General features: G+C 43.7%; 1 protein-coding gene across 6 annotated transcripts in view; it reads left to right on the plus strand.

Moving 5' to 3' along the window:
* The first annotated feature begins 2,991 nt into the window (after positions 1-2,991).
* IKZF2 (IKAROS family zinc finger 2) overlaps positions 2,992-21,642 on the plus strand; it is a 97,915-nt gene continuing 79,264 nt past the window's right edge. For 2 of the 6 annotated variants that reach the window (XM_081929029.1, XM_081929031.1), the window contains exons 1-3: positions 4,300-4,378; positions 5,862-5,910; positions 6,422-6,526. In XM_081929029.1, coding sequence (XP_081785155.1) covers positions 4,376-4,378; positions 5,862-5,910; positions 6,422-6,526 — 157 coding nt within the window. In that variant the 5' untranslated portion in view covers positions 4,300-4,375. Of the gene's footprint in view, positions 3,071-4,158; positions 4,179-4,299; positions 4,379-5,861; positions 5,911-6,421; positions 6,527-21,642 lie in introns of those variants that run through there. The other 4 variants (XM_081929027.1, XM_081929028.1, XM_081929026.1 and 1 more) reach the window with 4 other exon arrangements.

The following is a 21,642-nucleotide window of genomic DNA, read 5'->3' on the forward strand; positions in this document are numbered from 1 at the left end:
CCCAAATGAAGACAAACTTTGGTGCCCCCTTAAGTATTTCTTATTTTCACAATAATTCTTTTTGGTATAGTTGCATTTTTATGGAACTTCAGCTGTGCAACTTGTGTGGAGAAACCACCCGCACCACTCTATGGGCTTCCTATGAGCTTCAGGCAACACCTTGACCCAGTTAAGGCCAGATCTACATATGTGGCAGAATGAGAGTATTGAAGTAGATGGTGCCAGTTTCAGGTGAGAGTTGAAAGGTTCTAGCACAATTAGTACCTTCCTCACTGGTTTCCTACTTGCAGACAGGTTTTTTTTAGAAAAACAAAAACAAAAGAACATAGAGCAGCATTCAAAAAATGCATAGGTGTTCCTTGACAGACACGTCTGTGGAGAAAGTGCTATGTGATGATAGAAAGCCTGAAAGCCACGATGATGTATGATCCACCATTAATGTCAAATATTTAATGTTGTTGCATGTCAGCTATCAAATACTGCCAAGTATCAACACTCAAATATCAAATATTGAAATGAGGTATACTTGCACGTCAAAAGTTTAATAAACAAGAGAGCACTCAGAAAATACCTGGATAATATTTGACACTGACGTTCACAAATGAGAATTTCCAGAACAATTTCTGAGAGCATTTCGGTTTTAAAAAGCAATGTATAAGTGCGTCTTTTATGTATTTATATTCATATTCTATCTCATTTCAAATATTCTAAGTAGTTGCATTAATTTACTCATCTCATTTGCATCCTGAGCCTAATTATACTGAATTTAAAGTAAGTCCCCTTGACTTCAGAAGGACATCCTTCCAAATAAGAATATTTAGGATTGTAGCTTTGGCATCAGTCCTGCGAGGAAAGCCTCTACAGTTTTCTTTTTCTAGACCTGTGTCCAAGGCAAGTTTTGTGATGGCCTATAACAAAATGCAGGTGGCACTGTGGGTTAAACCACAGAGCCTAGGACTTGCTGATCAGAATGTCGGTGGTTCGAATCCCTGCGACGGGGTGAGCTCCCGTTGCTCGATCCCTGCTTCTGCCCACCTAGCAGTTCGAAAGCATGTCAAAGTGCAAGTAGATAAATAGGTACCGCTCCAGTGGGAAGGTAAACAGCATTTCCGTGCTCTGCTCTGGTTCGCCAGAAGCAGCTCAGTCATGCTGGCCACATGACCTGGACAAACGCCGGCTCCCTTGGCCAATAAAGCAAGATGAGCACCGCAACCCCAGAGTCGTCCGTGACTGGACCTAATGGTCAGGGGTACCTTTACCACCCAATTACAGTTATCTTAGCTGATCCAAATCCTGAGTTGGGGGATCAATAGTTCTGAAGTAACATAATCTGAAGTAACATAATTTGTTTTAAAATGATTTGCATGTCATAGGACATACAAACTTAGAAGATGTTGCTCCTACACATGGATCTTCTCCTTACTCTGCTAAGTTAGGCTGAGGCACTGACTGACCCAGGAGCACACAGTGAGCATCCGGGCATTTGAGCGGGGATTTGAATCCTGGTTTCCCAGGTCATAGTTCAACACTCTCTAGTGTACTGTTGATTGTGTAATTTTAAAAATTCACTGTAATGTTTCTTGTCAGCTGCCTTGGAAGGACTTGTAAACAGGATATAATTGTAATGAATAATAATAAATAAGAAGAGGCATAATCTCCTAAGTAAGATAAATGGAAGAAAGCTTTTTAAAACTGGCACTTGCCCTCTGCAATTTTTAAAAATACTTGGATTAATAGTATTTTTCAATAAAGAACTGGAGGCCAAATTAATCTAACAAATTAAAATTGATTAATCTAACCAATATACTCAATTAAATGTTTTAGGCCTAATGAGAATTCCTGTTTCCCAGCAAAGGCAGCTGCTGAAATCCTATGCACATTTTCAGAGGAGTAAGCCCAATTTAACACAAAGGGGCTGATTTCTGAGGAGACACGCTCTGACGACTGATGCACAGCAACTACAAATGCACCCATTCCCCCCATTTTTATTGCCAGTTACCACTTGAACAGCAGAAGTACTAAAAGGAGGGTGCCTCTGAGATTGAGCAGCGTAGTGCAGTGGTTGGAGCGCTGGACTAGGAAGCTGGGAGACCAGGGCTTGAATCCCTGCTCTGCTGTGAAACTCACTGGGCTACCTTGCCAGTCGCTGCCTTTCAGCCCAACCTACCTTTTAGGGTTGTTGTGGGGATTAAATGAGGAGGGGAAAAACTATGTATACCAACTTGAACTCCTTGGAGGAAAAGGTGGGATATAAATGCATAAAATAAAAAAAATAAAATTACCCCATCATGAGATGCTGGGTTTTCCATGCAACACACACACAGCCAACAAATACGCACGCAATTTGCTTCTTTTTCTTTCTCTGTTTACTTCCTAGAATCAGCTGGAGGAGGGGGAAAACCTTGCTCCCAAATAGGAGGCACCTGTCTCCGCAGCCCTGCGAAGCAGCAAGGAAGCGAAACCCCCAGCAACTTTTATCCCGGCGCCGCTCTGGCTTTCCTCCTGGAGGGAGGGTTGCGGGGAAAGAGAGCGAGCGAGCGATGGAGGCGGCTCTCTTCCCGAGGAGGCTGCGTGATCTGCGGGGCACCTCGGGGCGCCGGAGAAGGAGCAGCCTGGCCGGGGCGCGCGCGCGCGCGCGCGGCGGCGGCTGAGCGCTTGTCCTGCAATCGATTGCCGAGTCTGCTGAGCGGCTCCGCGACGCGCCCGCCCGACCTCCCCGCGCTCCCGCTCCTCCCTGGCGGCGCCTGGCGAGGGATGTGCGCCGGGAGGAGGTGTGCGCCTGTGCGCGCCCGAGTTCCCGGGATCGGTTTCTCGGGGTTTGACCAGCTGTCCCAGGCTAACCCTGCTCTCTTGAAGATGGAGGAAGTAAAAAAAAAAACCCATGCAGGATTACCCTTAGCTACAGATCCACTGCCTTAGTTTCCATAACCAACTGCGGCGCGCAAACACACGCGCAGGAGGAGAGGAGAAAAAGAAAGGAGGGGGGAAGGGGGGGGGCTTAAAGAAGCTCATTAACAAAACAAACAAACAAGGGTGATGGAACTGATTTGCAACATGCTCTGCTGCTGAGGTAAACCTTTGCTGGGGGTGCTTATTTTGGTTGGGGGTGCAAGAGCAGCTCTGCAAAATCTGCGTGCAAAATGCGACCTCTGTCTTCTGTGCATCTTGTGTGTGTTTGTGTGTGTCTGTGTTTGGCAAAGGCGAGGGGGAGCGGGCCGGAAAGGGGAGGAAGGTCTGTCAGAGCAACGCGTAATAATGGAGCATCTCCGGAGCCCCGGGAGTCAAATGACTTGTTGCTGTTTTTACCCGCCCCCCCCCCCCGCAAATATTTATAATGGTGCAGGAAGGCGAAAGAGGACTGTATGATGATGATTTTTCAAAACATTCTTCTTCAGTGTAGATCGAGCGATTCAAGAGACCCAAAAGGCAATATCTATTAAAGCATAAATCAGGGTTTTTGTGTTTTTTTTAAAAAAGCAAGGAATCTGCTTTCTTGGGTGCTCAATTGATTAGTCAGTCCTGTCCCCCCCCCCGCCCTCATTCTTTGAAACTGACAGGGGCTTGTTGCAAACTGCAACAGTCTCCCATGCAAGATGCATGCAAGGAAACCCACGATTAAAGATTTCTCTGAACGCAAACGCAGGGTTTTTATGGCATGGCACACATTGCATTTGAAAACGCAGGGCTTAAATTACTTTGACAGGTTCTGCTATGGACTCGGGAAGGAGCACAGAGAGAGAGAGAGAGAGATGGATGAAATGAAGATCTCTTTATTTCGCCCAGGGCCAAAAAACAGTTCTTGTGAAGCTGGCCTTGGTTTCTTGCTGCTTGGTTCCCTTTCCCTTTTAAAACTCCCTGATCCACGCCTTCCAAGCACCCCCTTTCTTTTCCTCCAAGATTCCCCCCCCCCCGATTCTTAAGGAACCGGTGGATCAAGTTTTCTCTCGTCTAGTTAATCGCATTGCTTGTCGCTTTGGCTGACCTCTCTCTCTCTCTCCTTTTTGTTCTTCATCTTTCCTGAAAGTACGTGCCATTCCAACAAGACCATCCTGGGGAAGGGGGAGGAAAGAAGGTGGGTGGGGAGGACAGAGAGGGAGAGAGAGAGAGAGAGACGCTCCTTTCTCCTTCCTTGTGCTTTGTTTCCCCACCGATCCATTTGCTCTGAATGTGACCTACCTGTAAGTTTTCTTCCTCTTCCCTTGAACTCTGGAGGCGGGGAGGCGAGAGGGAGGGGGAAGAAGAAGAGGAGGAGAAGGGGCTGGATTATTTCAAAACGCTTCCCCATCTTGCCTATACCTCCAGTGCACCATAATCCCCTCTGTCTCTTCGCTCCTGGCAGGGAGGAGGGGTTAGAAGCTGCCACCAGAAGCCAGAAATGGTGAACAAACTTTTATTTTAATCATAGAACTTTTTCTCTCTCTCCTCCCCCACCCTGTATATTTCCTTTCCTTTCTTCCCATCTCATTGCCTGGGATAGTATCTCACCACCCCACCAAAAGCTTGTTGTTTTCAGACAACTCCCCCCCCCCCCCGTTACCGAGTGTGTTACCTGCAGGAAAGGGAAGATAAGGTAATTTTGAAGAGGCAGGAGGGAACGGCTCTTCTGCTCAAGCATTTAGAGCTCGTGTGTTATATTTATTATCATTGTTATTAAAGCCATGTAGGCAAGCATCAGTTGGATTGCAGCTTTGCCTGTTGAAATGTAAGCGTTATGTATACTGAGTGTCTTAGGAATTTGATCTGCAGTTTGCAGAGTGGGGGAAGAAGGCAGAGAAAAGTGTATATCTTATTTATTTAAAAAAAAGAGGGGGATGAGGTGAAGGGAAGTGGTTTAGGAGACAAGAAATGAAGCTGCCTGTTTTCCAGTAAGTAATGGAGAAATTCCAGGAGCTGGGTCTAAATATACTTGGCGATCAATACAGAAATGGCTCATTGTGAATAATTTAACTGCTTGGTGTAGCAAGAGTTTTGAAACTAAAGGCAAAAGGGAGCTGGGGACTGAGAGGAAAAATTGAAGCTCTTCTTTTGCCATTATTTCCACACACCCCTTCATTTTAAAGTTTCCTCTTAAAATGATATGGTGATGATGACCAACCTTTTCATTTTATTTTATTTTTAATCAAGTCTTGAGCTAGTGGGAATCATCTAATACAGTGACTTAGGTTTCTGGAAAGTAATAGCTTGTTCTCTGCTAGTAAAGTGCTTCAAGAAACTTTTTGAGATTACTACAGTATAGAGCATGTGGTCTGAAAGTATTTTGGAAGGGGCTCCAGGGTTGGCTAGAATAGATAAGTTAGAATGAACTGGACCCTGGGTAAAATAGTTGCTGCAACTCTGCTTTTAAAAAGTATGGACTCACCTACTTGTTCTGAAGCCGAGGACACCACGGAACAACTGCGGTGCAGGAAACCTTGCGGTGCCGGCATCCCACAAGGCGTTCAGCTCAGTATCCCAAAGTTCTCACTTGGCAGTTAAGCCCCCGAGTTCAGTCCACTAGCAAGTACACTGTGGACTGAAGAATAGGAGGCTGTTTACTGATAAAGCATTGGCATCTCCGTTGAAATACACCCGGCACAAACAGGACTTCTTTAGTAACAGGGAAACGGTGATTCAGGTGTGTGTCTGTTTCCCTCCCACTTTCTTTCTTCTGCACAGGGTTGTTTCTGGCATTTAAAGTTTTCTACCTGCCTCAACACTTGGATGCCTGCAGGAAGATCCTAGGCAGAGAGACTTGTGCTGCTCAAACACTGATTAAATTGATAACAGCAGCAGCAGCAGCAGGAGAAAATGGCTTAGGAGCCCAGATGTTTAATAACTGACAGAGCGAGGGCAACTTTGACAGTGTACTTTTTGCCTTGCAGCACTGCACTTTGACTATGGAAGCAGAGGCTACTGATGGATACATGCCATGTAAGTATTGCTTTTATTTTCTTTCATGCCTTTTGCTGCTTAGGGGCCACAATGTTCTTTGTCTTCTTACTGAATTCATTGTTTTAAGACAGCATGGGTTGAGTGACTCTTAATACTAAATACAGTATTGGGCATATATGCTTTGGATCTGTGCATTGAAGGGAAACAGGGTGGACTGTAACTTTTTCATGTTTGTACTCCATATGTTTTTAATGCTTCCCTGTGGGATGACATATTCTGCTTTTAAAATTATACATACTATGCAAAGTCAAGTAACTGAGTATGACATGAAAAGGGGTGTGCGTACAGAGTGATAGCTGTCCCAGAGCAGCAGCTAATATATTTTGCCGCAGAAAATGACCCTTCCTAAGCTGTGGAAGAATCTAATCAGGCTGAGAACTGAGCTTTCAAATATAATCTCCCCTCCCCTTCGCAAGCACATGTTCTTACTTGAACACAAATGTCAATTTTCCTCTGTGAAGCTGATAGAAGGTTTTCTCCTATGGAATAGGTGACAATGAACTTTCGCCCGAAAGGGATCACTCCAATATGGCAATTGACCTCACCTCAAGCACACCCAATGGGCAGCATACCTCACCAAGTCACATGACAAGCAGTAAGTCACCTTTCATACAGCTTTTGCCTAGCAGGTTTATCAATCTTGTTCGATCTACGTAGTTTGCAAATGCAAGAAGAGAGGACAGGACAGATTTGTTGTAGTTCATGCTAATGTCTTGTCTAAATCTGAGCTTGATTGCCAGTCTCAGTTATCCCAGGATGGCGGGGGGGGGGCGCTAGTACTTTTCTGAACCAGGTAGGAAAAACCGAGGCTTTGCTAGTTTCTTTTGTGATCGAAACAGTATTTAGGCATGATTCCTAAGCAAAGGCAAAATGAAGACAAAGAGCCAAGAATATTCTAAAGCCATATTCAGTGAGCTGAATGACTGAAGGCTTGACAAACCCCCAACCCTATTCTCTGTGGCTGTTCTGTCTTCCTCTCACTGCCTCTGAATTGGTATTAGTTGTAATAGCTTTCTAATTGTTGAACCACTTTAAACTTTTTAACTTAGACTCTTGCTTCATACACACTATGCCTTTAAAGCACATTGGAAGCACATTTCCCTCTGCCCTCAAAGAATTCTGGGTGCTGGGAATTGTAATTCTCTGAGGGGTAAACAGCAGCAGTCCCTATAATTCTTTGAGGGAAATAATGTGTTTCAAGACTGCTTTAAGTTTGCGAACACTCCATACCTTTAGAGTATTAAATATCCACTGGATGTAATTGCATGAGATGATTTTATTTTTTTAAGGATTGTGGGTTGCTTTTGATGTTGATTGGAATGTCTTAATGGACCTCTAAAACTGAGAAACTTGAATTTACAACTTTGTTTTCCATCTGCCCACTCTTACTGTGCATTTGCTTGGGGATTCCTGCAAAGTGGATTTTTATTTTTTGCAAATAATGCTCTGCTAGGAAGGTGAAGCTTTAAGAATGAACTTGTTGCAATAATAAAGTATGATCTTCATATCACCCCTGGCTGAGAGGAAGGTGTTTGAGTGTAACAGGCTTTTCTCCTGTCCTCCGGGAGGTTATGAGTAAAACACAGGTTTTATGAGCCTTTTAAACTGAGAGTTACTATGAAATATCCAATTATTATATATACGTTGCAAAAGAATACGATTGCTAGTACTCTGAACTGAACTTTATATGCTGGCTTCTCATAATTCAGACATTTAGACATTTCCAGACCTGTGGAATTGGAGTTCAGATATGCATTTTATTGAGCTATGAAACTTTACTGCTCACTTCCTTCATTTTTTTTCTTTCTTTTTTATCAATGATGAGAAATAAAACTCCTGTTTTATTATGTCAACAGGAATGCTTGCCCAAATTAGGCTGCAGTTCAGTGAACACTTACTTGGGAATAAGCTTCACTGAACTCAGTGAGACTAGCTTCTGAGTAGGCATGCAGAAGAGAAGAGTACGCTTTTAATTGTTGGGTGAAAATGAACATATTGAAATTGGGCAGTTGCTCTTTCATAGAATGTTATCATCTAAATTCAACTGTTACCCTGTGCTACCCTGTTAACCCAAACCAGCAAGTACAATGCATAATTTTGTCTAGATTTAAAATAGATGGCTGTTCCAGGATGGTGGATGGCGGGGGGGGGGGGGATAGATCTTTGTGCCTCTGACTTGGCCTGTGAATACAGACCCAATTCTGTTGCCAAGCAGCAGGGCTTTTGCCTGAATACAGAGAACTTGGGGTTTGAACCTCAAAGCAGTTTATTCTGAGACCTTCACTAGAATCTTCCACTGATCTTAGGTGCCCCAGCCACCTGCACCAGGGATCCCGTTGACAGTGTGGAACATGCAGAGGGTGCTGTGTGCACAGCAGCACCACAGATCTTTTGAATTCCCACGTCTGCATTTTCACTACCATTGGCACCAGGGGCTCAGTTTATGCGGCAGGGGAAAGGCCAAGGGGATGGAGTTCAGGAGGGGCCATTGAAGTGGAGCATACCTGAGTTGTTGCCTCCTGTGATCAGGAGATAGAAAGGGCCACCAGTTTCTAAAGCTCTGAGCATTTGTAACTTCTTCAGGTTTATCAACAGCAATTTGTATCCATGGATTGGTGTTCTAATGAAAGAAGCATATTTGTGTGTGTGTGAGTGTGTATTGGTGTGTGTCTATGTTCACACGTGCACAGTACACCAGTTCTCTGTGGGAGTGGATAGCCCCAAAATGTGTGGGCAGGGCTTCCTATGTGGTTTTAATTAAATCTCCTGCCATTTATTTTATGAAAAATCTTTAGATGAGGTGCTTGGTACATTGAAATACATTTTGAGTCAAGTTTTTAAGCAGCGGTGACAGAACAGTTCCTGTATATTTTGCAAAAAGAAAATTTTGTTTGAACCTATGGACTTTGTTACTTATTTTTGGTAGGACCTATGAACAGAAGAGCTTCCTTGTTGTGAGATTGTTGATCCATCTAGATCAGTCTTGTCTTCTGGCAACAGCTCTCCACATCCTCTGGCCAGGGGGTTTTCCAGCTCTGTTGCCTGGAGGGTGTTGGGAATTGAATTGGGACCTCACACCTGCAGGACACGTGCTCTGTTCCTGTTCAGTAGAAGTGTAATTGCAACCGAGTTGTGACTGGGGTTCTCTGCAGGGTTTACTGTAGGTACTTTCTTTCTCCCATTGTAATTTCAATAGATCTTCTGCATTTTCTTTGGAGAAGATGCCCTGGATAGCTCAGCTGGTGAGAGTGTGGTGCTGATAACACCAAGGTTGCAGTTCGATCCCCATGTGGGACAGCTGCATATTCCTGCATGGACTAGATGATCCTCAGAGCCCCTTCCAACTCTACAATTCTGTGAATCTATGTTAAAGCCAGCTAGGTGGCAGGGCTTGCGTGTGCCTGTCAGATCCCTAAAAATCTGTTCCATCTGAAGCAAGGTCTCCACAGAAACCTCCAGAGAGTCCTTCAACTGGCTTCTTTGCTGCTGCTATTTTTGTTTTCTCAACTTCATATTTAGAAATGAATTGTTTGAAATTCTATCCTACTTTCTCCCAAAATATGTTTAAAACAAAATATAATGACATGTAAAACTATCAAGACACTAGAAGACAGGATTCTTGCTGAGTGCATTTTGATGCATGATACATTGATACAACAATACATTCTGATACATTGTGTTGCTGGCAGGACTGGACGATATGTGGTTTTCAACATTGTGATATATATCCAGCTAAACATCACAATATATCGATTTATCACAATGTCTGAAATAAGGATGGAGCTACGTGGAGGCACTGGCTGCCTTCACGGTTTTTCTTGCATCAAGATTTTTGCATAACACACACACACACACACACACACACACACACCATCATCAGGCCAAAAATTATGAAGCTGAGATCATGATATGGACTTCAAACTGGTTTTGGATTCTATATATGTATATTTGCCCAGCCTTAGTTTCTGGAATCTGGGCCTAGGCAACAGGCAATAGTGGTGGGGTTAAAACTTTCTCAGACATTCATATTTGGATCATTAGGCTCACCTGGTATGGATGGGCTTATGGATTTGGGCTGTTTCCTATGCAGCATTTCATGCACCTGAAGGCAACAGAAACCTCTTTGTGCTTGTTGCATTTCTGACCTGTCTTGGCAACTTAGTCCTGTGCTGAAAGGCTGTCTCATGCTGGTATGTTGCATTAATACAAGAGTTGCCAAACATTTTGGATTGAACGGTTGGGGTGGATTTGAATTTTGAGGGAGTCCTGGGGGCACAAAATGGCTGCTATGGTGGGGGGTTGGCATAACAGTCACGATGAAGCTTTGCTCATGATCATATTTCCATATGAGAAAAGTTCCAACCTTTGGAATTTCTGCCTAGAAAATAAGTGCATCAAGGAGAGGGGAATACAGCAACTCTTGAGGAATCCAGAGATTCCTATTGGCTGGTGTCCAAACAAATCACTCATCCATCACCCCGGGAGCAGCCTGGCTTGCTCATTTCACAGAAATCACTTAGGAAGGTTCCTGCACATTTTGCTTCATGACTTTCTTTCCAGGAGGGCTGGATTGATTCTGTTACTCTTCTGGGACTTGTTCCTCCAAAGAATAATAGAAGCTTTTCCACTGTGGCTTTCCTGAACAGATCAATTTAGGACTACACCCCTTGCCTCAGTCTGGCTGTATTTGTATCCAGTTGAAACAAGGAAGAAGCCCATAACAGGCAATTTTCTTGGCTTTTTTGTGTACCATAAACAGTGTGTGTACCAGACAGGAGAGAGAAACAACTGCTTTCGAAACAAGCCACTCTCACCCAACTCTAGTAAAATTACATGCTTGGGAGAGAGGGTTTTTTCCCTTCATATTTATTAGCCTGTGGCAATTCCAGGTGAGTAAGACTTGGCTAAACTACTAATGATTTCAGGTTTGCTTCCAAAAGGTTGCAGGTCAAATATTTTTGGCACATGTTGCGTAGATGTCAGTTTCATCTTTTCATTACCACATCTATAATTACATATAGCATACATAGATTATAGATGAAGCCAAGAGAGCAGTGATATTTGCAGCATGAGATTGTGTCTGATAACTAACAATATTAAATATACTGTGCAATATGTGTCTCGAGAAAGAGAAAAATACTGTGTATTCTTTGGTGGATGATCAATTTGAATACCATCTTGAAAGTTCTATAAGTGAGTGCTGAGAAACAAATTTAGTGAATAGGCACTTTTATCCAGCTTCAAGCCCTCTTGGCAGTGTGAGCCACTGTGATGTTGCAAAGGGGTTTTGGGGCGCATTCCCTGCTTCTGAGGGGAACCAGCCATGCTCATACATGAAGATTTGGCACTCTCCTGTTTGCACGGCAGGTGTCCTAGGCAGCTGCCGCTGTAACTGACCTCTCCTTGCCCTAGACCAGGCATAGGCAAACTCGGCCCTCCAGATGTTTTGGGACTACAACTCCCATCATCCCTAGCAGGACCAGGGATGATGAGAATTGTAGGCTCAAAACATCTGGAGGGTCGAGTTTGCCTATGCCTGCCCTAGACCCATACTGCTATCCCAAAAGTATGCCTTTTGCCCTGTACCCAAGGTGAAGGGCTGGTGAGACTGTTGCTCACCCATGTGATTTATCTATTTAAGAGAATTCTAGGCTGCCTTTTTAAACTTTTATTATTAAGATGTAGAAAGGACAACGGCAGTAGTAAGTTGCAATACAATAACTCTGAATGTACTTAAGGGGGGGGGGGAAACACCAGTCACTGGAATGGTGAGAATAAAGCAGCGAGGGAGTCGTAAGTCAATGAACGAAACGGAGGGACGTTGTCTTGTTAATCCGGGTCGGGTGTAGCAGGGCACCGTTTGGGCCGACCAGACAAACAAAGTCATATGTCATTGGTTGCCAAATGAAGTCATACTTCACGGGGATAGGTGGCTTCATACACTGCTTGCCCATAGCCTTCAAGTGGCAGCAGATTCCATCAGTTTAGCAGTCCCCTTCGGAACCTTAAGATGATGGGTCAATTTTTCAGAAGCGACTAGGAACAAAGCTTCCCAGCTGTTCATGGTAACAACAGAAACATGCTTCTATCCCTGTGTTACTGTCAGTCTAGTTGCAACTAAAAGGAAAAATACCAAAGGTAATTTTGCAGAGGGAGGTTGGTGTTAATTCCTGATAAAATTGTGAGAAGAAACAATTTGGGGTCTAGGACCAGTGAATGCTGATTCCAATTCCCTTCAGAATTTGTGCCCAGAAAGTAGCCACAAGGAGACTGCCTTTTAAAGTAACTTCAGGAAGTGGGTGTAAGGCTGTAACACACTCCAAGTAAAGGGAGTAAAGGTAAAGGTACCCCTGCCCGTACGGGCCAGTCTTGACAGACTCTGGGGTTGTGCGCCCATCTCACTTAAGAGGCCAGGGGCCATCGCTGTCCGGAGACACTTCCGGGTCACGTGGCCAGCGTGACATCGCTGCTCTGGCGAGCCAGAGCTGCGCACGGAAACGCCGTTTACCTTCCCGCTGGTAAGCGGTCCCTATTTATCTACTTGCACCCGGAGGTGCTTTCGAACTGCTAGGTTGGCAGGCGCTGGGACCGAGCAGCGGGAGCGCACCCCGCCGCAGGGATTCGAACCGCCGACCTTTCGATCGGCAAGTCCTAGGCGCTGAGGCTTTAACCCACAGCGCCACCTGCGCCCCAGTAAAGGGAGTAGGCATTATTAAAACTCTGAATGGTAGTAGTCCCTCGCTTTCTGCCATTCATGCATCCATTAAGACTGCCAGTGGTGCACCGTAGAAGATTCACCACATTGACTGAGCTGCTGTGCAATGCTGGTGTAACAGGAGGGCACTGTTTGTGTGATGCTTGTGTCCTGTGTCCACCACACCCCACTCCCTGCCCCCAGTTGCACCAATAAGCCATTTTTTATTTGGGGTGATTTTGGATGCTTTTGTTTATATTCTGTGTGCTTAGTGTATGCAGCAAGCTTATGCTCTTTCAGCTTCCAAAGAGAGAAATACAAGTCACAAGTATATAGTCACTTGTCCTATTTTCCTCAGAAAGAAATCACAAATGTTGTCAAAATACTTAAATCAATTTTTTTTACTGATAATTATTTTTAAGACACATAAAGTTTATTTTTGACAGACTATATCTTAATTCACTCTCACCAGGTAGCAGTGATGTTATCTCTGTGGTATCCAATATGGTACTTTACACGCAAATCCACAGATAGATGTACATGTCTGGAACATCACCCTTCGAAGCAACTAAACTGGCAGGATGGTGGAGAGGAGGGTTGTGACACAGTGGCAGATATTCCTGAATGAGACTGATCCACTGCAATCTGTGTTCCGATCAGGTTTTGGAACTGAATTAGCCATGGGCGCCTTGATGAATGACCTTCATTGGGAGAGAGACGGGGGAGTGTGACCCTGTTACTTCTGCTCAGTCGCTCTGTGGCTCTCAATACCATGGTCTCCTTTTGGACGGACTCTGTGGGATGGATGTCAGAGGCACTGGGTTGCAGTGGCTTCATTCCGTTTTGGCAACTGCAGCCTTGGTTTAAGGAGCCATTTGGTGCCTAGCTCGCATATCTGAGTTTCTAACACTGCTGTTGAGAGGTTTGGAGCAATGTTTCTTAAGCTTAGAGAAGATTGTTCACCCTCCCTCATCTTGTAAATGATGACTGTATTTTATTATGGGAAAGAATGTTTTCCCAGGTCAGATTAGTTTGTGACTAGAGTAGCTTGTGACTTGTCTTGGTGCTTTTGGGTCAGTTGATGCTCTTTGCTTTGCTGTAGCAGTTATCAGATGTACCAGTTCCCCTCTTGGTGCCTTGGCCTAGTTCTCATTGAGGTGCTGAGCCTGGATCTGGGCTGTACCACTTCAAACTGCAGGTGGAGAGTCACATGACTGAATGGTCTTCCACATCAAAATCCCCAGTGCATAGAAAACTTTGTACCCCTTAACATACTATTTTCCCATGTGCAGGGAATGTTTTGGAATGGAAGAGAGTATAGTGTGTGAGCTTCCACCTGTCATCTAAAGTGGTACAGTCCAGACACAAGCTCTCCGCCATTTCATCTGTTTTCATCTGGGGTCCTGCCTTTTTGGAACATGTTGCCTTTAAACAGACTTCATCCATTCCAACTTTGGAAAAATAATTAAATATCTAAGTCCTTTCCTGGCCATTAGTTAACTGCACAATAATATAACAAAGCTATTTTTATTTGGTGTGTACTGTGGGTCTTAACAGCCATGATCCATTTTTTTCAATCTATTGCCCATCTTTCCTATTTTATTTGTCACTTTGTTTAATATTGACAACTTTAATTGGTTGTAAATGTCTGTTTGCAAACTTTAATTAGTTATAAGCTATGTTTGCATGTGTACTATGAATCCTCTATTTTATTGCAAAACATATTGGATAATGTTGATTGAAAGATTAAAATGCCAGGGTACTGTTAGATTTTGTATGAACTATAAAATATCTATAATGGAATAAGTATTTTGCAAGGTTGTTCTGATCAATTTGGACAAAATCAATATATATATATACACACACACACACACACACACACATATATCAATCAAAATGTTTTTTCTAGAACTGAGCTGAAGTGTTCAGTTCTGATTTCTAAAAAAAAAATAATGGCAAGGAAAGCAAAGGAGTGGGGGTTGGAGGACGGAAGACTGAAAAACCCCAAAACCGTTGGAGGGTGGGTGGGGGAAGATGTAGCTTAAGTCTATGTGGTGGCAGTGGTTTTAAAATTTTGTTCTTCAAATCTAGAAGCTCTGTCACCCCTTGAAGCAGCAAAACTGCAACCCGCAGCCCAGCAGACTTGCCATTTTCCTTGTGCTTCTATCAGTGACACAACACCAGGCTGTAGCATCATCCCAGTGACATTCTTTAAAGGGGAAACAGAAATGATATCACAGTGCAACTGCCATGCTTCATTCACATGTAAGCCTGAGTCAAATCGTAGCTTTGCTCCTGGTAGCTGGAGCTTTGGTAGAAGGAAGCGGCTGTGATTTTTGCTCCTGGTGCCAGTGTGCTTGCTCATTCATGTTAAACCATAGTTTCGCTCACCCACACCTGCAGAGTACACAGGGCCCTGACTCCAGCTCTGCAGGTAGCCTTCACGTCCAAAGGGGAAAGGCACTTGCAATAACTGAGAACCATTCAGGCCTTACCTCCCATCAGGCAGCACCTCTGGCAGAACTGTAGTGGTGCTTCCACTCTAAATGGTTGAAACTCAGAATAATGGGGGGAAATCATTGCAATTTAACAGCAGTTTGAAGTTTCCAGTGCAGGATTTTGAAAACAGAGAAGAGGAAATACTTGGTGGGGCGGGGGGAGGGTGAAGAACTGTGAATTAAAGTGCCATTCTGGACCACCATCTCTTTACTTTCTAACTTCTGAGAGCCAGCAGGTTGTTTTACAGATGCTACATTGCTGTGTCTGGTGGCTTTCTCCATATGACAAAAGACATGCAGGGCTCTCCACTGTTGATTTCCTTTATGCTACTTGTTTGTGGGTGTTTTGCAGGAGTGTGGCGAAAATGACCTTATTTTGCATTGTGAGTCCCTGTGCTGGAACTGCTTGCCTTTTGGAGTCAGCCGGCACATGGAACGGTTTGGAGAAGCTTCTGGGTGGTTGCTGTAATCTGGCCATTGGCTACCAACTTCCATGAGATAATCCTTACATGCTTTCCAGCAATTCTCCTGCTGAAACAAAGAATAAAGGTTTGGGGCTCCCTCTACTTTTTTTAAAAAAGAAAAATGCTGAAATTTAACATTACTTTAAACTGAGCTCGGCCATGGTCCAAAACAGCACAGTAGCAACTGGTGGCAGGTCTCCAAGGTCTCTGTCCTTCCCAGCTGCGGCACCTGAGATCCTGCAACTGGAGTGTGGGCTTTTTGCATGCAAAACCACCTTCCGGGCTCTACCTCTGAGCTCTGGGTCTTCCCTGCCGAAGGGAATGGGTTCCATTCTTGGGTGGTGATCATGCCAGTATGCAAAGTATACAGAGCCCTCGGAAGACTTCTATACGTGCCAGTTATGTAGTTGTTAGACCACTCTGCTCTCTTGCTGAAGGTTACAATGAGGGTGGAGTTGAATCATTGGTTAATCTGCGGCAGAACTATTATATTCACATTAATGGCTTTTTGGGGAAGATTGCTTTGTAATAAAGCACAACCTGTCACACCCTCTCCTCCCGCATGTGTGCATAACAGTCATCCTGTCAGTTTCTCCCACACCCTCTTCAATCACCTGGAGGAATACCAGGTACCTTGCTGTTCATTCAGCCTTTTAAACAGCTTCCTTTGGCACCTTAGGCAGCCATGTTTGTTTCTCACACACCTGCCCTGAGACCAGAAGTGAGCCATGCTATGGGGGGGGGGGGGGAGTGCCTGAAGCAAAGAAATATAGCAAGAGTGGGGGCATTATTCGGCCCTCCTCGCCTGCAGGCACAGTGTTGTTGTGAAATGTAGCCTCTTCATTGTCTCAGCGTGTGAATAAACAGACATCAACCACCTCAAGCTTGGACTTCTTCCCAATGGGTGGCTCCTAGCTCTACCCAGTCAGTACTCTAATCAATAAGTGAATTTTCTCCAATATTTGGAGGCTTGCCCTTTAAAAATGTACAAATACTGTCCACACCAGTGGTGATGCGGCACACATTCACTATAACCCTTCTGGTTGGTGCCATTTCAGTACCTTGTTTATTTTTGGCACTCAGGTGTTCTGTGATATGTGTGTGCATGAGAGAGACCTCTAACATTTCCTCCTCTTTTCCCAGCCTGTAAGACTTTGGTGCTTGCAAGAAACCTGCATGCTGTTGATTTTTACCAAATGGCTTTACTAAATTCATTTCCTGCCACCCCCATTGGTCTCTAAAGGGCAAGGCGTCTCATTTAGTTAACATACAGTTATCTGCAGCTGCCTTCCTTGGAGGATCCTTACACCAGACATGACTCATCCAATTGGCATATGACATGATTCCACTTAATTTGCATACTGTAATTGTACAGCATTGTTGTAAAACTTGTTTGAGACTATTTCTTCCCTCGCACCATAAGTTTGTCAAATTTCATTACTGGGTGTAATGCTTGTTAAATACAGCTTACTAGTAATAGATGTGAAATTATATAGTATGCGCGCGCACACACGCACAAATAAGTGCTTGCCTCTTTCTCACTAGGGCATGCTTTCAGGTTCTCCCATTGAGCATGCAGTCCTGATTACAGTGGGAAATCTAGTAACAATATTAAAACAGTTTTTTTTTCTTCTTTTAAAAAAAGTTTTTATTCAACTATTTTCATGGATGACAAAACTACATATAGTATCTCTGTTTTCAGTTCATAGAGTTTTCTACAGGTCAGTTACATCTGGTGTGAGACATTAACACAGTTTTTCTTCTTAGCGCTATATCTTTGTTAGTCTCACCAGCTGCCCTGCTATATCCTGTCTTCATGTAAAAAAGGAGGAAAGGCCTCTTAAACCATGCTGAAAACATGACTTGCTCTGTGGATAACTGTACTTCTGTTCTTTAAACATGAACTTAAAACTCCTCAGCTCATGGGAGTGGTGTTGGCTCTAGGATTTCACCGGGGGGGCAGGGGAGTTCAGGCACAGTACTCTTAAGTGAGATCTAACCTGGAACAACATGAAAACAGAATTCCCATGGACTGCCTCTGTTCTTACTGCATGCTCTATGCAAGGCAGAAATAGTGATGCCTCGACCTGTCTTGAATGTCCAACCTTGCCTTCCTCTGGAGTCAGCACTGCCAGGAAGTGCGGTCTCATTGAAATCCGTTGGGTTACTTCTGAGTAGACATGCATATGATTGCACTACACAACTGTAATTAACTGCATTTAATAAGGGTTTGCATCCTAGTAAGTATGCTATGCTTGGGATTGCAGCCTAGGTCTCATTTAAAATATTCAAAATATTGGACTTCTGAGTAGACATAAATAGAATTGGGCTAGAAATCTACTTCTACAGAGCAGTTGTCCATCAAAGCCCTGGAAAAGGAAGAAGGCGGGGCCTCCATATAAACGATTAAAATGGCAAAAGGCCATTTATACAGTGGCAGTTGGGGTTTGCCACTTTAAAACAACAACAACATGGGTATGTACTAGTGTGCTTGAATGATATCGTGAGATGCTCTCAGCTTCAAATTATTAAAAAATAATAATGGGGTGAACAAGTATCAAAGTGATAGTAAAGGGTAAAGGGACCCCTGACCGTTAAGTCCAGTCATGGACGACTCTGGGGTTGCGCATTCATCTCACTTTACTGGCTGAGGGAGCCGGCGTTTGTCCACAGACAGCTTCCGGGTCATGTGGCCAGCATGACTAAACCGCTTCTGGCGAACCAGAGCAGCGCATGGAAACGCTGTTTACCTTCCCGCCGGAGCGGTACCTAATTATCTTTGATGTGCTTTCGAACTGCTAGGTTGGCAGGAGCTGGGACCAAGCAACAGGAGCTCACCCTGTTGCGGGGATTTGGACGCTGATCTTCTGATCGGCAAGCGTTAATGTGCTCCAGTTGGGCGCCCATGCCTTTCATGCAGCCAACTTTCACAGTGCATGTACAACTATACAGATGCAGTGTTTGAAGATAAGCCATAGTTGCAAAAATAAAAATTATAGTGCAGTTGTGAAAGATGGTAATTAAGAGGGGTGTTCACCAACCACAAGATTCCGTTTAGATCCAGATTCAGCGCAAGGTGCTCTGTAGGTTGCTCTGTTTGACTCATCTGCCCAAATCTGCTCCGTTTCCTCTCCCCGCCTTCACTACTGGGAAATCAAAAGACGTCTATAACTGTTTTACTTTCAACAGAAATTGGCGAATTTGCAATCATGGTGGATAAAACCTGCCAAATTACTGGCAAATATGGCCTGGGCTTTTGTACTGGACCTTTTTAAATTCTGGTTTTTACTTTAAAAAGGAAAAGTGTCTAAATTTCTTGTTTGGGGGCAGAACTGGATAAAATTTGCAGACATTCTGATATCATGAATCCTAACAAATTTAAAATGGGCATCTGCAGTGGTTTACCAACAAGGGCAGCTATTATATTTGCTGGAATCTGCTTGGTTTCCCCCCTTTCTGTATTGGAAAGTCAAAAAATGACTATAAGTCCCCCTTCCACACCTTTGCTTAAAGTGGATAAAATTGCATACATACTAGCGCTTGCAAAGTAGATGACTCTTGCCAAATTACAGACAAAGAGGTACAGGAGCTTTTGTGCTGGGCACCTGTAATAAGTCATCTTTTCCAAAATGAAACAGTCTCTAACTTTTTAAATCACAGCTGTCAGCCATAATGGAGCCCTTTCACTGACCTCTCTCCACTTTGGCATCTTCCTTAAGCTTAGAGCAGACACGTGTTTTGCTGTTCCAAAATTCTTCCCACGCCCAGGTGCTCCTCCCCTCTCCAGGTCCTGGTGTTTTCCTTAAGCTAGAGATGCAAGTTTGAGTTTCATAGAATCATAGAGTTGGAAGAGACCACAAGGGCCATCGAGTCCAACCCCCTGCCAAGCAGGAAACCCCATCAGAGCACTCCTGACATATGGTTGTCAAGCCTCTGCTTAAAGACCTCCAAAGAAGGAGACTCCACCACACTCCTTTGCAAACTTCTAGTAGTTTTCCCTGCAACATCCAGCTTTAAAGCATAAGCTTAGAGACATAATTTCATGTACAGTGGTACTTCAGGTTACAGACTCGCTAACCCGGAAGTAGTACCTCAATTTAAGAACTTTACCTCAGGATGAGAACAGAAATTGTGCTCCGGCGGCAGCAGCAGCAGCGGCGGCGGCGGGAGGCCCCATTTGCTAAAGTGGTGCTTCAGGTTAAGAACAGTTTCAGGTTAAGAACGGACCTCCTGAACGAATTAAGTTCGTAACCCGAGGTACCACTGTATATTTCTCTGCAGTCCAGGTCAGGTTAGGATCTTGGATAAGGACTATGATACTGGCTCAGGACCAAGTTAGTGGTCCTGCAGCTGACGTAGAAAAATACAAGTTGTCTCAGCAGTACCTTGTGGAATCTGCCAGAGCTTTATAGCCTGGGCTAAGATAATCTAGACAGAAACTTCACTTCCTGAGTGCTGCATCTGGCTCGTAAAAGGGTTTCAACCTGTTGGGAAGGCTCCTTATACTGTTCCAGATCTCCCAAAGAATCTGTGATCCGGTTGTTGGGGTCTGGGAGCAGAGGAGTCCCTCTAGGGTTCAGGGGGTGGAATATGAGCTCTGGTGCCATCAGATGGACACTGAAAGGCTGGAGGTTGGATCTATCTTATCCTTGGAGCTATTGCTGTTAAATCGACCTGGTTTATACTTTTCAGGCTGAAACATGGACCAGAACACATTTATCCTTTAGTTTTTGCACTTCTCTGAATTTTGTGATTCAGTTCTCTGCTCAAAAGCACTAGAATGCGTATTTTAGGTAACAATGCATACAAAATATGTACTTTGTAAAAATAAAATGAATAACATAATTTTTTGTGCATTAAAAAAACACAGGCTGATGTGGAACAATATGGAACAGATGTATGAATGAGCACGTGTGAAACTAATTAAATATCTGTACTGTACTGCCTTTCTGTCCAAATGAGCCCAGCGCCTCAAAAAAACCCAAGCAGTAAAACAATACAACTAAAATAAAATTTGCAAACATTTTTAAAACAGTAAGGACAATTGATAACATGTTATCAGAACATGTATAGAAATATGTGTACAGAAATTTCTCTATAGTTGTTAAAAGATTGCTGGTTCTTGGCTACGAACTCAGAATCCAAGAGACCGGGTGTAAAGGAAGCATCAGTAGGGAAGAAAGAGAAAAGCCAGGTTGGAATAGCTTCTCCATTACTGGCCAATGGAGAGAGCCTGGGGAGGGCCTCCCTCCGCCATGTTGGTCTTTCTGGGAGGCAAGGAGTGCGGTCTTCTGGTGGGCCTTGGTCTCCTGGACACTAGCTGAAGCCCTAAACTTTGATTTGAAGTTGGGTCACCTGATATCCTTGTGACATCAGGAGATTGGCAGGAGGGCATGCTGCCCCCCTGTCAAAGTGGTCCATGAGGTCACTCGTTTCTGTTGAAATTTTTAATCTGAAAAACCCAAGCAATATGATCTTTCCTGTGGAGGACACAAACTTACTAGTAAATATATATATATATATATATATATATATATATATATATATATATATGTATATGTATTTAAAGCACCATATGATGTTTATGTTTCTGCACATATTGGATTTTTCTCTCAGTGTCATGTGTCTGTTTTCATCTGGATTTAACTTTGTTTTGTAACTGAAGATATATTTAGGAATATGCAAGTAGTTGCTGCAGAATGGCTTGATGGTCACAAAATAGAACTTTGGATGGGTGTAAAACAAAGCAGAACTTCTTCATGAGGCCCTCCAGAATCATAGTGCTTTCTCCTTATATGCGTCTCATTTCCCACATTTCTTCTGCTATTACTGCATCAAGACTGTCAGTTTCTGCAAAAGTTTTAATGCTGACATAAATTTGTAATCAGTCATGCACTGAGCAATTTTAAAATATACATTTTTATATTTTGTGTATTGGTTGTATAATTTATGATGCATGTGGTATCTGGGTTGCAGGGCATGTATGTTCATCCCAGTTGTGATTAGTCTGGTGTCGGGGCGTTTACATCAGATTTCCTCAGTACACCTTTGATAA

Source organism: Podarcis melisellensis (assembly GCF_964234715.1).
Source record: "Podarcis melisellensis genome assembly, chromosome: 1".
Lineage (NCBI taxonomy): Eukaryota > Metazoa > Chordata > Lepidosauria > Squamata > Lacertidae > Podarcis > Podarcis melisellensis.